The following is a 16,700-nucleotide window of genomic DNA, read 5'->3' on the forward strand; positions in this document are numbered from 1 at the left end:
TTGAGCTTTTGGATATGAAGCTGTAAACTTATTCACTGGTCTGCAGAGTGTGCTAAGTGAAGAAGGGCATCTGAGAAAGCACAGACACGTGGGTTTTTTTCTATCAAGCTATGCAGATCTGAAGTAAGGCATGAAAAACTACAAACTACAAAGAAGCAGTAATAATGCTTGCAAATAAAGCAAGCTGTGAGCTCTCTGAGCTGTGAAGTTCCATTTCAGCTCTCCCTGCAAAGTTTTCCTCCACACAATTCATTTGTTTTTAGTAAGCTATTTTTAAAAAGATCACCCACAAGCTTTAAGAGCAGAATTTGTGGATCATAACACGGCATAGTGAATTCAAATCTGAGCAAGCGAGGTTTTACAGCTACCTTCATGCTTCAGCATAGCCTGTTTTTACTTTTAAAAATGAACCAGGAGAGCACTGCATTCTTAGACATTCACCTTCTTCCCATCTTCCCACTAAGGACTGACAATGACAACACAATGGATTGTCAATACATTGAATTTTTACATTCTGTGTTGCATCTTTCAAAATTTTCTCAGAGGAAAGTATTTCAGTCCGCTTGGATAATTCACTGAGCCAGTATCTAACTAAAGAATGCAAACAAAGGTTATGAAAACAATAGTGTAGTCTGTTACTAGACTCCAACTGAAGTTTTCACATAAACAGATGGCAAAAGTTATGCAATTTACACTGCAAATGTAAATCTCCCAGGTAAAAGTGCAGCAACTGAACTAATGTAAACTCGACCCAGGCTGCTATACGATAAGGACAGCCAAATGACAATGCAATTCTTGTCTGTCATATGACAGTTATTTTCAGCCAAGTAAAACTAGTTTCGTGTTTCTAGTACAGTAACAACTTCATGGCACATAAATCCAGGCTGCTTCAGCTGAAAACCATTAGTCCTCTTTCAGATTGTCAGGTCTTAAGGAAAATTCTGTAGTCGCATCAGGGTGTAGCAGACAAAACTTTGTGCAATGACTCATTATATAGGAACGTTGGTCTTACAAAGGTTATTTATATAACAGGAGTTCCATTTGAAAAATAGTGTGTTTTAACATTTGCTGCACAGAACCTTTAATACTGTCTACTTAGCTGACAGGCATCCAAATCCTTCAAAAGGTGTCATCATTATATCCAACAAAACACCTTTCTAAAAACAGCCTCTTTTTAATTTCTTTTCTTAATATTTAAGCAAATACTTGTATTTTATGCAGAAAAGATTTCTTACCATTTGTAAGCCATAATTAGAGACTGAAAGCTAATTTAAATGACAGCTTAAAACAAAAAGGAAACGATAGAACAATTCAGGTATGAAGAGACTTCTGGAGTTGATCCAATCTAATCATGCACTAAAAACATGATAAAAACTAATTAAGGTGAATCAAAATATTGAGAGTTTATATCCCTGATAATTAGATAAAATGTTAAAAAATGTTATAAAAGAAGTTAGATGTGCAAATTGACTTTATCAACAGCTCCCATTCAAACTTTGCTTCTCCACAAAGATACGTCAGCAGCATTATTTTCCACCCTTTGGCTAAGAACAGCCTCTTTGTGCAGGCCATTGCTCCATCTCACTTTAAACCTGAGCACAGGCTTCCGCCCCTTCCCTTCTGCAGGCACTGGCACTTTTGTGGCCTCATAGTAAACTCATGAAACTCATCCAGCTGAACACCCAGCTTGGCAGAAAACTCACAATTAGTTGGCCAAGTAAATTCTAATGTTGGCACAAGGTGTCACTGGGAAAGTGCAGTTGGATGCAGAACATTCTTTTTGTCAGGAGAGTGCACATTTACTTCATTTTGAAACTGCAGAATCAGTCCCTTTACTGACCCCCCTGATTCTCTCTGCCTCAAGCAGGAATGCAGAGAAGATCCTACAAATAAAATTCAAATTATCCTAAATAAGGACTAAGTCAAAAAAGCTTTAATATTCTTGCTGTTGCTCTAACTTTTAACTGTATTACAGGAAGCACAGAAAGAGAACTAAGCCAAACCAACCAACCAAAAAAAACCCTGTGCCATTTAAAATGAAAGGAAATTAAAACTCCACCAATGCAACAAAAAGACTGGTACATGAAGCTTGGTAAAGCTTTTGGGAATTAAACACTGGGGATGGGGATCAAATGATGTGCAAGAAGGCTCAGGAACACCTCTTTTCCTCCCTCTCCCGGACACCCCATTAATGGGATTCAAGAGATGGGACACAGCTTCTTACCTGAACCCTGACATTAGGATGGAAATTTTAAGGTCTTTATAAAGCAACAAGGGATCAAAGAGTATCTTGCAGAGCTGAGGTAAATGGAACACACTTCCCAAGGCTGATGTGCTGGTCTAACACAGGCCCCTAAAGCCAGGAAATGACTCCTAACTCTTGAACCTTGCTTTTGTAACGAGGTCCTTACAAAGCAAGTTAAATCTGAATTAATTCCAGTCAATGGAGTAGAAGCCTACTATCAGATATGTCCCTAGCTGATGGGGCAAGTTTGTACAACCCCTCTTTCCACTCTTGATGATCCACTATTGCCAGCTCAGAAACAGAGAGAATGTGGCATATGCCAGAAAAAAACACAAATCTGGCAACTGGGTTTCACCATTTCACACACTTTTAGCAAATCCTTGGTTTAATTCCTCCCTCTTGTTTCTTATCAAACATATTCTTTCTCAACTTCACAGAACTCTCTCCTCATTCAACTGAATAAAGTCTTACCCAGAATCAAAGTACCATATGATCTAAAAGCTATACAAATGATAAAGTGTCAGACTTCTCTAAACAGTTCAGTTCCAGAATTTACTGAATTCAAACAGTTGTTTCAAATAAAACCACTCTTGCCCTATTCTTATCAAAACACTGTTTCCCCAGTGTTATTCACATCTCAATCTACGTTGAACACACCTACTCTGTATAACCTTTATTTCCATTAAGTGTTCACAAATAGCAGTGAAAGATAAGGATTTAATTTTCTTCTTTGAAGTGGCACAGTATTTACCCTGAATGTGCCAAAGCAGCCCTACACATCCTACATTTGAAATTCTGCAGCCCTTTCAAGCTGGGTACATAACCCTTAGAACCCTGCTAGGCCACAGGAAAGCTCCAAAGCTGCTGGTGGGGTGTCCACTCTCCACCTCCTTAGGAAAGGGGAGGATCAGATTTAATTTATCCTTTCCAATAGTAGAGAAAAGCAAAGACAAAGATAAGATACCACAGGTCAAGCAACTCTGTACCTAAACTAGCAGTGTTTGACACCAAATCTATTATTTATGTAGCATGACCAGAATATGATTCTTTTTACTGATTTCCTTTTATCTACATATCAGAACATACCAAATCAGTGGTATAGATAGATTAATTAATAATCATTAACTTTTGCCTTCAGAACCTTATACACAGTTATAAGACTGTGACAAGCTCATTTCAAACACTACAGAGGATATTTAGAAATAAGTGTTCTTTTAAAACTTGCTATTATTCAAAAGAAAGGTTTTTTAAAAATAAACATATTCAGTATGGGTATATGGGCAGCAAAGCTCAAAAGAAGCTATGCCAAAGGCAATTTCAACCACTAGAGAACTAGTGATGAATTGATAAATGGGAGATAAATAATTTGGTTTATATTAAAGTTTAAGTCAAAGAAATTTATCTTACAGAAACAACATGCCACTCTTCTTTCCTTTTGAAGAAAAAGAACAGGACACCAAAGAACACTTCACATGTATAAAACAGGCTTTCATTACTATAAACTGCAATGAAAATGTTTTGACAATAATCCTGATTCAACTTTATTTCCCAGAAAGTTCTCATGTTAAAAAATAAACAAAAAAAAAATCTTAGATGGCATACCCCACCACACTGTGATATGCCAACAATCTCAAAAAGCAGTTGTAATTTAAAATGAGAAGAATCTTGTAGAAGATGCAGAAAAGGTTGACTGTTCTCCCAGGTTTCTTTCTCTTCCACAAAATCTCAGTCCCTACAGACAAGATCTTTCTGACTCCTGCAATCTCATATATGATTTAAGATGGGCCAGTCCTTATATGCAAAGGCACTTAGGCATGGAAATGACACTAGCAGACTAAAATGCAAAATAAAAAAAATACCAAACGAGCAAACAAAAAAAAACTAAAGAGACATGTACACATCTTCCTTAGTTATTCAGACAAACTGCTTATTGAAATTTACAGTAGTCCCAAAACACAGTAGTAATTTCTACATAATAATAATAATTTCTTGGATGAAAAAATTATGTAAAGCCTGTGTCACCTACAAAGAGTTCAAGAGGTGTACTAATACTTTCAGGTTGATATTTTTCTTTAGTCGTTTGATATCATGTTCATAAACAGCAACTCAACATGTGGGTTTCTACCATAAATATTTTGGAAATTGATCTTTATAAATGAATCATCTAGTGAGGTTCACCACATTACTACATGAGAGAAGGTGTTTTGGGACAGACATGGTCTCAGCATAGCTTTAACACACTCAAATTGAAAACTCTGAGAAACAGGGAGATAGGATCAATTGTCTAGTATCTTTTTTTTTCCCTTTAGTTCTCCATTCCCAAACCCATCATTTACATTTCTCCCAACTATGGGGTACTCTCAGGATGTCACTCAAGTTACCTAAATTCAAGAAGTAATACTGAAACAACTTAAACTTCTTCCTTTAAGAAGAAAGCCCAACCACAAACATACACACAACCCACAACACACAGATGTGCATATTCATATACTATGAATCAGCTAGAACAGAACACAGTTTAAAATGAAAAATAATCAGGCAGAAGAAGGACACAGAGTTCAGTTGTTAAGTACTCACATGTTACTACTCTATGTTACTACACCTCTTCACCTTTTCCAGATGCAGGCTGGCAGCCCAGAGCCAGGGCCACCTGCAGTACTCACCACCCAAACTGATGAGATCTTGCCTAACACTAAGTTATGGTACATGGGAGTCATTTTTCTTATAAATCACCCCTTGGTAAATTCCATCTCACGTACTCAGCTAAGCTGGAGAACAGATCAGAAAAATGTGTCAATGTCTCAGTGTCTTCAAATTTCATATGCTGCAGAAAAACCCTCCTACAGTTCCTGCAGCTGCAGCAGCAACCAAAGGTATGAGAGGAGGAACATCTTTTTCTTCTGTAGCAAGTAACACACATTGCATTGAAGTTCACCTGTGTATCAGGTTTACTGAGTACATAACATCCATCAGCAGGGATTCTTTGGAGATTCCTGTCCTGAACCATCTATCTAGGATTTACATAGCAAGTTTGATTCTGTATCATCAAGAAATCTTCATATCAGCTACACACAAGAGCAGAACCACTTTAACCTTCTCTGCAAATGTCACTCAGTACAGGTGTGATCCTGCAGTTAGAGCTACCAAACCACTTTTCTTCCACAAACACTGGCTCTGCCTTTCCAATAAATGCCAGCGAAAACCAAAGTCTTTGTTGCTCTAACCATATAATTAGACATTATCTCCTTTCTCTAGGTGAAGCAGTGGCACAGCAGTTCAGTGGTGACCCACAATACTCACAACCTGCAAAAACGTCATACGGCTTCCCATGAGAAAGAAGACCTACCATTTTCTTTAAAATGGTACTCCAAGTAAGTTTAATTTAAAAGGTGATGACAACTATTTAGATTTAGGCAGGCTTTTTTCTTTTTCTTAAGTAGATGAGAAAATAAAATAAGAGAAAAAAAAAAGAACATAAAATCACTCCAAACTAGAGCAGAAATTTAAGTGTGTAGGACCCAAAATGGCACAGCAGACTTGTAATTAATGTTCTACCATGCCACTACATTTACTACAATCACATACAGTATTTCAGTTTCTGTATAATACATACTTAGGCTTACCAAAAAATGTCTAAATCTGTTTTCAGAATAAATTCTTTTAAAATGCTAAGATTTGTTCCTATTTTGGTCACCTGCTGATTGTTGACAGACTGGACATAGATACAGCTCCTGGTACCAGGCCAAATTTACATTTAATCTGGGGAAAACAAATTCAGCATGGCTTTTTATCTGTATGTTGAAGAAAACAGGAGCCAAAGTTTCACTAAACAAAAACATGTTGAACATGTTGGCATGTTATAAAAGTGGCACTAAGCAACAAGAACCACTGCTAAAATGGAAAAATTAGATTAACTTTTTCGGCTGATCTAAGAAAGAACAAAGTAAATTTGTTATTATCAGATTACTAAATTCCATTACCATTTTTAAAATAAAAGGCAACATGATACCTGGCCTTTAAAAACAAGAGTCCTGCCTTTAAGTTTCCTACCTTTGCTCCTCTGTGTACTGATACCTAAACTGCCATTTTCACTATATACATGTTTGTAACTAAATTACATTCATTCCAGTGTAAAATACATCTGGTGCATAAAATGCTGCAAATAAAGAGAAAATGTCTTTCTGTAAAGACTTGTTCATGTCTTAAAATGTCTCTATTTAAAGACAACTTTGATCTCCAGTTCTTTCTCATTGTAAGTTCTGCTGCCTAGTTCTAAATTATTTGAATGAGCACCCTCCTACCCCATATAATCCATGACACCTTTCAAACACACAGCACAGCTATAACTACATCTTAGCAAGTCTATGAGTACAGATCTTATTTTTTTAAGACAGTAAATGTGGTATTTTTCAATGCATACTTATTTGTAGTTAATTCTGTGTTGACATTTTAAGTGACATAACTTGTACTCATGTTGAATTTATTCATTTTATATGCACAGTACAGAATATTGCTGATATATAACCACCTGCTCATGGAAGAAGTAAGTCTAATTTAGGAAACTAATAATTAACATTACAAATGCTATCTAGTGTGGTGGCACAACTGTATCATTTCCAAACTGCAACTGAGCATATTGCCAGCAGAAAAACATTCTCTTGAAATAATCACTTTCTCAAAAATAAATAACTCAATGCAGTATTACTGAGTACTTAATATGAACCACTAAAGCAACAGACAATACCAAGGTGTGTGGGGAAAGGGAATCACACCTAACACACCAAGCTAAAGCTCTTCTCCAATCAAGGGCACAGAAAGATACCACATGTCAAGTAAATCTTTCAAGTACCACATAATTTTAGTTGAAAGATTGTTTATTACACCTCAGCATCAGTCCCAGAAGAGTAAAAAGTTTCCTATATTTAAACCACAGCACTGTCCTACTCAAGTAATTTAAAATTTATTTCCATAACAGAAACCAATGGAAAATCCTTCAGTTTGGAGTTCATACTGAAATGGATAAAGCTCATCCCTACCAGCAATGTCAGGTTCTACCCACTAGCTGTTACTTCAAATATGACTGAAATTCACAAACCTCCAGGAAAATGCACATAATGCAGAAGGAAGAACAACAGCAGTTTTTCAAGATGCTTTATGGAAGCAGCATTAAGGACTATGACAGCAGACATTGAAGACCACTTTTGATTTAAGCAGGTTTTCAGAAGTCTTCTCTTTTCCAGATTATGTTTATTCTGGAAGCTACTTTGATTTGAAAGAAGGATGCTTCCAGAACATAGCAAATACATCAACAAAAAGAAAAGAACCAAGACCTTTAAAATTTAAGAATATGGATAAAGAAGAAGGAAAAAATAACAAAAAAAAATCTACATCCATTTGCCAGCTGGTGCCTGAGAGGGTCACACTTTTGGGACACTGCATTTTGATCAGTTGCTGTCTCACAATGCCATAGGATATATACAGGTGCTTGCAGCCACCACTCAACTTTTTTTTTGCCTCTGACTTCAAACAGGAGGCCCCTTTCCAAATCTTTAGTTATTTGGATAACTCCACGCAGAAATTAATTGCCATTTTATCAAAGGTAACAAATTGCAGCTTAAAATAAAATTTACACACAGCAATAAGTTTGAGTATCTACATCTTAGTTACCAGCAGACTGTTACTATATACAAGCCTCCTACCAATCTAGCTTCAATTAATTCATTCTAAATGCAGTGTCAGAACATTTCCATTATATTGCTGTGTGATTACAGGAAAAACCAAACACAACACACATTACAGGTAAAGTAAGAGCTATTTGCTACATTATTTGAGACTCACATCTCTGCTTCAAGAGGTAAAAACATTTAATCTCTCCTGTACACTGCACTTATTTTTATAATGATCTTCCATCAGAACTTTGGCAAAAGATATGATGGAAGAGGAGTAAAAGCCTCCAGTCTCACACCTACCCACTCTATTCTCTGCTATAACTTCCTCAGTAGAGCTAGAACAGGTCACATCAGGTATTGCAATCTGATGCCATGAAAACAGCTGCTTGCACTCTTATCATCTCAGCACTGCTGGATGCACAGTCACTGCAAAGAGTCCCCAGGGGAGATGTGGGTGACTGTAGGTCAGCAGCAGAGAGAGCCAATAAAGGAATCACATGGAAAGAATCAGCAGAAACCCTCAGGATTTGCGGTGTGGGCACAGAGAGCAGCGAGCTCTGCCCAGCGCATCACGGGGCAGAGTGGGGCACAGGCAGGCCTGGATGCACACTGGCACTGGCAGCTGCATCAAAAACATCATTCATCCTCCAAAGCAGAAATTACAAACAAAAGGTATTCAACTTTGAAGCCAGATTTAAGCTAAAACAGAAAAAAAGTAAGTAGCGTTAGTTCTGAAGACCTTGTAGAAAGCCTAAAACTTCCAAAGGAAGATTTAGAGAAAGCCTTTAAAAACCCCCACCATATCAACGCACAAATAAAGCCACCACGGCCCCTGTCCCTTAGTCCTCATGTCACAGCCCTGAAACCACTCAGAAACACCACCTCACCTCTGGTTCATCCCATGTTTGGCAGCAGTCTACTGAGAGACCAGCCAGCATTAAGAGCCCGATTCTATTTCCCTCTCATCTCAACTTTGCAAGGAACGGCCCAAGCCGCGACATCCGCGTTCTGTTTGCAGAGACCGCGCTGGAATCGAGCCGTGCGCGCCACTGGCACCTGAGGGGAAGGAAACCCAAACCCTGCAGCAAAGTTTATTCCTGCCAGGGGAACCCCGGCCGCAGCAGGCTCAGGCTGTCACCGCCGTCAGCGCCGCGGGCGCAGCGGAGCGGCCGCCGGGGACACGGAGAGGCCACCCCGGCGGAAGGAGAGCGGCGGGGAAGGGACAGGCTGCCCGCCCGCTCCCGCCGCTGCACCGTCTCGGAAGGGGCTGGAGAACCGGGACAAGCAGCCATGGGGCGCGGGAGGTGCAGTGCCCTCACCGCTCCCGCCGGGCCGGCTCCGGGGCTCCGGCCTGCGGAGGGGCAGCGCGGCGGGGCCGGGTGTCACGCAGGTCCCGGGGAGGTACCAGGCCCGGCCCGCCGGGCGCGGGTGCTCGCGGCAGCGCCGAAGGGTGTTGGCCACTCACCCACGCAGGCAGATCCGCGGAGGAGACGCTGAGCCGCACCGCCTCCTCCTCGTCCTCCAGGAAGGCGAGCGCCCGGCCCAGGCGGGAGCTCTTGCCGCCGCGGTGCCTGCGGATCCAGAAGAGCCCGCACAGGGCGATAAGCACCCAGCTGAAGCTCAGCCCCAGGTAGCCCAGCACATACACGGGGAAGATCAGCACGAAGCTCCTCGCAAACTGCGACACCAATCCCGTCACGTCCACGCTCAGCAGCGGCGGAGGCGACTCCGGTACGGGGTCCGCAGCCGGCGCGTTCTCCGCGGCGGGCTCGGCGGCGGACCCCGCGCCGGGGGGCTGCTTAGCGGCTGCCCCGCTCATGCTACCGCAGCGGCGGCTCCTACTGCTGCTGCCGCTCCTCCCGCTGCTCCTCCTCCTGGGGCGCTGGCTGCGAGCGGGCAGGGGGCAGGGCGGCGGCGGCGCCTCCTCGCATCCCGCGCCCGGCCCCGCTCACCGCGCTCCGGCACCGCCCGCCGCCGCTTCCGGGCCCGGCTGGCCCCGCTCCGACCGCCGCTGCCGCCGGGAGGAGGCGACTCGGCCCCGACCGCCGCTATTGGCGCCCGGCCGCCGCACGAACGCCTCTGCTCGCCGCCTCCCCCGCCCCGGGCAGCCTCTTCCCCTCCCCTCCGCCGCTCGCTCATCGCTCCCTCTCAGGCCTGCCCGGGACCCGCGGCCGCTCGGGGCCACGGCCATGCGGAATGCGGGAAGGGGAGCGCGGCTCTGGGGGACACCGCAGGAAAGGGGCTCTCGGTGGGTGGCAGGAGCACAAAGAACGTGCCGAGGCGTGTGTGCGCTTCCTCACGGGCAAACCACTCCGTCTCCCGTTCTCTTCGGTCACTTTCGCGGCTGGATGTTTCTACCTGTTACGCCCTTCGATGACAACCTTCTTGTCTCGCTTTGTTCGCTGTTGATGGGTGTTATTAAAGGAGAGACTGATCGATGTCTCGGAGGAACCAGACGCTGGTCACTCCGCGCCTGAGTTACAACAGGTGTTTCCTGATGTTTGGCTCACACATCCTCACATAAAGCTGCCTCTTCTGTCATCCTGTTAACACACGCGAGTACCGAGGGTGGCATCCACTGTCTTGGGATTTGTTAAACCGAAAAATCTGATTTTATAACAGGCTTGTGTCCTGTATCCCTTTAACACCTGGTTCTTGCACCATTCCTCCTACCATTTCTTTACATTTTCAAATAACTTTGATATAGTCACGAGTTTCGTAAGAGGCAGCTGTTGCTTTTCCTTAGCTATCAGGTCCTAATCAGTTTGCTGGTACACACAGATTAAACTCAGCATTTACCAGAAGTTTGTGGGTTTTATTTGTTTTGAGGTTTTTTGCTTTTTTTTTTTTTTTTTTTTTTTTGCCTTTTTTGGCTTTAAATAGCTAACCTTTCACTTAGTGGGAATGCGGATCCTTTCTCGTCTCTTCAGATGCCAATTTTCACAGAGTGTGTAGGACTTTGAGACTTCAAATTTGCAGGCAGTAAAGAGGGGAGAATCACTTTAGCCAATAGGCTGAAAAGTTATGAAAACACACACAAGTGGATAAATAGAAAAGCTAAATAAAAGCTTCATTTTCTTAGGAAGTGAAAGTAACCTCATCTCAATTATCCAGAGAAAGTTAAAAATGCAATGGCATCAGAGGAAAAGTTGTTTGCTTTTTAGAGTTAGTGTGGCACAACAGAATTGGAAAAAGAATCCATGTTTTGACAACTGAATATGGTGTAGTGTTTTCTCATCTTTCCAAAATGCCTCCATGCCAGCCATCAGACTCAATGGAGCACTCGAAGTTAAAACAATTTCTGGCCATGGACTCCTGCTGTTCTTTACTTTCTCTTTACCACTGGCACTGTATTTACTCCATCTGTGTATTTAGATTACTCGGGATGAATATTCAGAACAACCAAATGATACAAAAAGATGTAACAAAATCAGTGATTTGCAACTAGGTGGTAATCCAAGCTTTGAAATTATAATTTAGTTTGGGTCTTCTAGAGAACTCAAAACACCTGCAGGCTGTAACTGTGAAGGAACTGAAGAGCACCATAAGGCTCTAGGAAAGCTTGTGACCTTAAACTGAGGGTATCAAATATGATGCTGTGAACCCTTTGGACACCAGTGAAATTAACTACAGTAAATTTGAGTGATTTTTTGCATTTATGGAATTCCTCTTCTAATTATTTACTCTGCTTATAATGTGACTTTAATGTAACTCACTCCTGAGTTTCAGTAACACCTAGTACAAATGGCCACATTGTTTGTTGGCTCCCTCCATTACAACCAACACTATTAATACTCTCATTTTTTCAAGTCTTTTGTTCTCAGCCTTGGACTCCATTGTCCACTTAATTTCCCTATCCGGCCTTACAGTGTCTGAGTCAGAAAACAACTGTAACCACAAATTAAAATGAAAATTCAAAATTAAGGGAAAAAAGTGATTGAATTAATGTGATATTTGGCAATTAACACTTTACCACAAGCTACATATTATTCTGCTCTCATGTATGTCCAGCATGTATTTTGAAAATGAGCTGGATATAGAATTTAGAGAAGTTCCCCATGCAGTCAAATTTAATAAAATGGAATAAAAATTAATCTTGTAGTAGCATTTAGAATGACAAACATAATATAACTGTAGACCAGGCAGCCTAGCATTGGTCCTGCACAGAGTAATTAATCAATGTGGAAGTTTGATTAATCAGAACTAAAAGTGGGTGATTGTGTGCTAATCAAAGAGGAAAACAGAAGTAAGATCTCGTAGCACGAATTTGATAATGTTTATCTGTAACGTCAAGGGGAAGTTCTGATAAAGAGTTTACCACTGACTTCTAAGAACCTTTGTAGATAACTCACTTGGGCCCACACAATATTTTGATGAAGAAACTGGATGGTAGGAAATTAGCATAGCCATTGTTGTATAGAGACAAAAGAGTCTTGTTAAAATCAAGATATAAACTCTGCTGCTAGGTGATAAATTAGGGTTAGTTACTTCATTATAAAATTTATAATAAAATGTTCTATATAAACAGTAGTTATTTGTTTATTTGAATCTTTTGGTGCGGATAAAGAGTTTAATAATTTGCTCAAGAATCTTGGAAATGTTAATTCACATATTTCCTGATACTATACTTTAATATTTTAAAAATGTAAAAATTAAAATAAAAGTAAAATTTAAAAATATGTAATTTTAAAAGGTAGTCTTTTGTGCATTAGGGACTCCTGAAGATAATAATTTATGGCCCAGAGATTGCTCTGGCTTCTTCTCAAGTATCCTCTAGTCAATTGTATCAGCTGCACAGCTGATTATATTTATTTCATTTAGATGATATTTATTCTTTCCATATCCTGCCTTTTAAAGGCCTGTTACATTATTAGAATTTCAGTTAATACTTTTTGTTAGCAACATCCCTTTATACCCATTCTCAGCCATATGTGTTTGCCTCTCTTGCCATGATGATTTATTTGCCAGTAAATACCATCACTACTCTCCCAAATAACTTCCTGAAAGATCTTGTTTGTACATCATTTTTGACCATGAGAAAAACTGGGAAAATTCAGTTTATGTGGTAAAAAAGAAAACCTAATCTTCCCAACTTCTTTGGAGTTTACACAAGAAAACATGTTTTGGAAGCAATTTTAATTGTTACTCCATGACCATTTACAGTAACAGTTTATTTCCCTGAAGGATAATATATGGTATTACACCTAACTTTACCCAACAGCATTATTTCAGTCTAATAAGACTATTTTGCTATTGAAGAGAAATCTTTATTGAGTAGAAATCTGAGAATTTTTGCTGAGGAACATAATCCTTTAAAAAATTGAATTATTAATGAAAATATAATTTACATGAAATTTTATCCTAGTAGATTCTCATGATGGAATACTCTCTACTTCTGTGTTTGATTTTATGCAGCTGTTACAGCCTGCTCCAAGTTATCTACCCTAGACCATAAATATTTTTTGCCTGCTTCAGTTTATCTAATATATAGCACAAAGAAGAGCCAAAAAACTCTAACATACCTGAGCTTCTGTTTGGAGAAAAACCATGTGTGTCTGATCCCTGCTATCACCCAGGCTGGCTTCAGTTTCACTGAATGCATAAATTGTACTCTCATGACAAGATCCTCAAATATTTATTGTTACTGAAGACAGAAATACTTTCCACTGAGATGTGTTTCTTAACAAGTTTTCACAATAATTACAGTCTCCTTTTTTCCCCCTCATTGGATTCTTAGGAGTTCAAAACTACAGACACAAACTTTACTGCAGTAATCCACATTTTTGCTGTTTCTATTTATGAACCTGAAGGACTAACAAAAGTATTTTGATATTTTGCAGATCATTTATGCATGTCTGCTGATAGAAATATTTTAATTTTCTTCTAATCTTCAAAAGGCTTCAGCAAAATGTGGTTAAAAAAAAGGTGGGGAGAGGAACCCTACAAAGCCTAGGTCCTAACAAGTTCGTTTCTTCATGAAATTTAAAAAAAAAATAAAAAAGTGGTTTTTTTCCTAATAACAGAAGAGTCTTGATTTTTAAGCCTGGTGTAAAGTTGCCATTTGTCCCTCTGAGGGGTAATATTTCCAGTAACTTTTTGGTATAATACTGTGATGTGTCATTCCACAGAGGTGAAGAAAAATGCAATAATGCTTCACAGGCTTAGAGGAACATCAGCAGATATAAACAAACAAATAAAAAAGTTTATTACTGCAGAATATTAAAAGCTGTGCTATTTTATCTCCCTGTTTTTCAGATAACAGTGCAGGTGAAGAAGGAGATACATGTACCAAGCCAGACAAGAGAAAAACCTGTAGATGCTAAAATGGTAATAAAATTCTCAGGGCTACCAAACCCCTGTTTTGCAACACTTTTCTTACAAAGAAAATCTAGGGCATCCTTTTATGATGGCTTTTTAAAATTTTATTGCCTGTATTCACTTGACTCTAACACACATTTTATAAGAACAGTCAAACCACTGATGTATTCATTTTCTCCACTACATTGGTGACACACTGTAGTTTATTTTAATATATGGTGGATACATTTAAGCATGCGCAAATTTTAGTATTGTTATTCCAAACATGCTATTCTACCTTGTATTCTCATGCAGCAGATAAACTTCTGTTTGATCCCTAGATTTAAGGTTTGAAAAGTTCTTTCCAAACCCTCTAGTGGCACTTTCCCACATCTGTATTTTTTCTTGTCTGAGAGATGCCTGACTAGTATACTATCATAAGGCTAAGAAGAAAACCTATTAGCAGCCAAAACTGGTATTTTTTTTTTAATAGTAAATACAAATGCATGTTCTAAAGAGTAGACAAGAGAAACAGAATTTAAAAAAAACCCTGCTTCTTCTTTTCAGTTTTTGGCATCACATTTGCTTATTTAGTTATATGTATTTGCTATATTGTTGTTTAAAAAAAATCCAGTTAAAGGTTGTTTTGTCCTTCAGTGTCTATACATAGGACAGCATTTCTGTAGAGATCTCTTCCTAAGCAGATGCCCAGTTCCGTATTATACAATGTCACCACTACAGCTAAAGAGCTCTTTGAGATAATCCAAGATGGCTTTTATGCCCATTTTCATATGTTCAAGGAAGAAAAATATAAAATCATAGAATTACAGGAAAGTTTGGGTTGGAAGGGCCATTTAAGATCTAGCTCCAAGTCTCTTGCCATGGGCAGGGACATCTTCCCCTAGTCCAGGTGGCTCAGAGCTCCATCCAACCTGGCCTTGAACCCTGCCAGGGATGGGGCACCCACAGCTTCTCTGGGCAGCCTGTGCCAGGGCCTCACCACCCTCACTGTAAAGAATTTTATCCCAATATCTAATCTAAACCTACTTCCTTTTAGTTTACATGCACTCCCCCTTGTCCTGTCCCCACATGACCTGGTAAAAAGCTCCTCTCCACCTTCCTTGCAGGCTCCCCTCAGGTACTGGAAGGCCACAACAAGGTCACCCCAAAGCCTTCTCTTCTCCAGGATGAACAATTGCAATTCTCTCAACCTTTCCTTGTAGGAGAGGTGCTCCATCCCTCTGATCATCTTTGGACTGTCTACAAGAGGTCCATGTCTTTCTTCTGGGCATCCCAGGGTTGGATGCAATATTGTGGTTGCAATATTCTCTACCAGAGAGGAGAAGAGGGACAGAATCCCCTCCCTGCCCTGCTGCCCACGGGGCTTTGGATGCAGCCCAGGACACGTTTGGCTTTCTGGGCTGTGAGTGCCATGGCTGGGTCATGTCCAGCCTCTCACCCACCAGCACCCCCAAATCCTTCTGGCCAGGGCTGCTCCCAATCTGCTCATCCCACAGCCTGGATTGAAATTGGGGTTTCCCCAAACCAGGTGCTTATAGATTATTATTGTTCTGCTACAACCAGATAATAATCCATTAGAAAGGTTATAAATATTTTAGTATCCATAGATGTTTATATTTAGTGGATACAATTTAGCCCTTAAAGTCATACTTACATTTAATGGTGTGTTTGGTTTTTTTTTTTTTTGGTTGGATTTTTGTGTGTTTTTTTGGTTTTGTTATTTCCAAGAAAATATCAAAATTTTTTTGGTTTTTTTTTTCCTCATAATTGCTTCCTTGATTTACTTTTCTGCTATATGATAAAGGAAAATATTTCACAGTTTGGACAAGTAGAAACTTTTACAAAATTTTTATTTATTCTGGAAATATGAACACAAGGCGAGATATCATGGGTTTGTACCTACGTGTCAACTGACTATTTAAGGCCAAGTATAAAGGGTTAAATTTTATCTCTGAAGTCAGCCACAAACTCCCATTGAACTATGTCACGAATGTTTCTAAAATGTAAAAATGTATCTTCCTTTGCTTTCCGCCCCCAGTAGTCAGTTTCCTACAATCATCAATATTAGCAGTAGCTGCTACATATTAACTTTTTTTTTCACACTCTGAAAATAGGGAACAAAGTTAAAAGAACCCAGAGAAATTTTCTTTTGGCCTTTTAAATTGCACGTGTTAATGGGTTGTAAATATTTGTGTGAATATTTTTGCCTTTCCTGCAGGCAACCATCGAGCTCATTCCAGGTGCGCTTGCTGAGCTGCCACTTGTGCTTTGTTGCAGAGATCAGCTCTTGTACTCGTCACTGGGGGAATATTATTAGTATTTTAATTTATACAACTCTTCTTCATACCTACCACTACCCCGCACCTGTATAAGTGGCAGATTAAGCATAGCACCCTTCTCACAGTTTTTTTGCCCTGCAGTAATTATGCACAACTTTATTAAAAGTGAGTCAGCCATGACGAGGGATG

At 40.0% G+C, this 16,700-nt stretch overlaps 1 protein-coding gene across 3 annotated transcripts in view; it reads right to left on the minus strand.

The window, feature by feature from the left end:
- Positions 1–9,762, minus strand: part of ESYT2 (extended synaptotagmin 2) — a 79,455-nt gene extending 69,693 nt beyond the window's left edge. For all 3 annotated transcript variants that reach the window (XM_059469353.1, XM_059469344.1, XM_059469337.1), the window contains exon 1: positions 9,380–9,762. In XM_059469353.1, coding sequence (XP_059325336.1) covers positions 9,380–9,733 — 354 coding nt within the window. In that variant the 5' untranslated portion in view covers positions 9,734–9,762. The remainder of the gene's footprint in view (positions 1–9,379) is intronic.
- Positions 9,763–16,700: the final 6,938 nt, after the last annotated feature.

Source organism: Ammospiza nelsoni, chromosome 1 (genome assembly GCF_027579445.1).
Source record: "Ammospiza nelsoni isolate bAmmNel1 chromosome 1, bAmmNel1.pri, whole genome shotgun sequence".
Taxonomy (NCBI): domain Eukaryota; kingdom Metazoa; phylum Chordata; class Aves; order Passeriformes; family Passerellidae; genus Ammospiza; species Ammospiza nelsoni.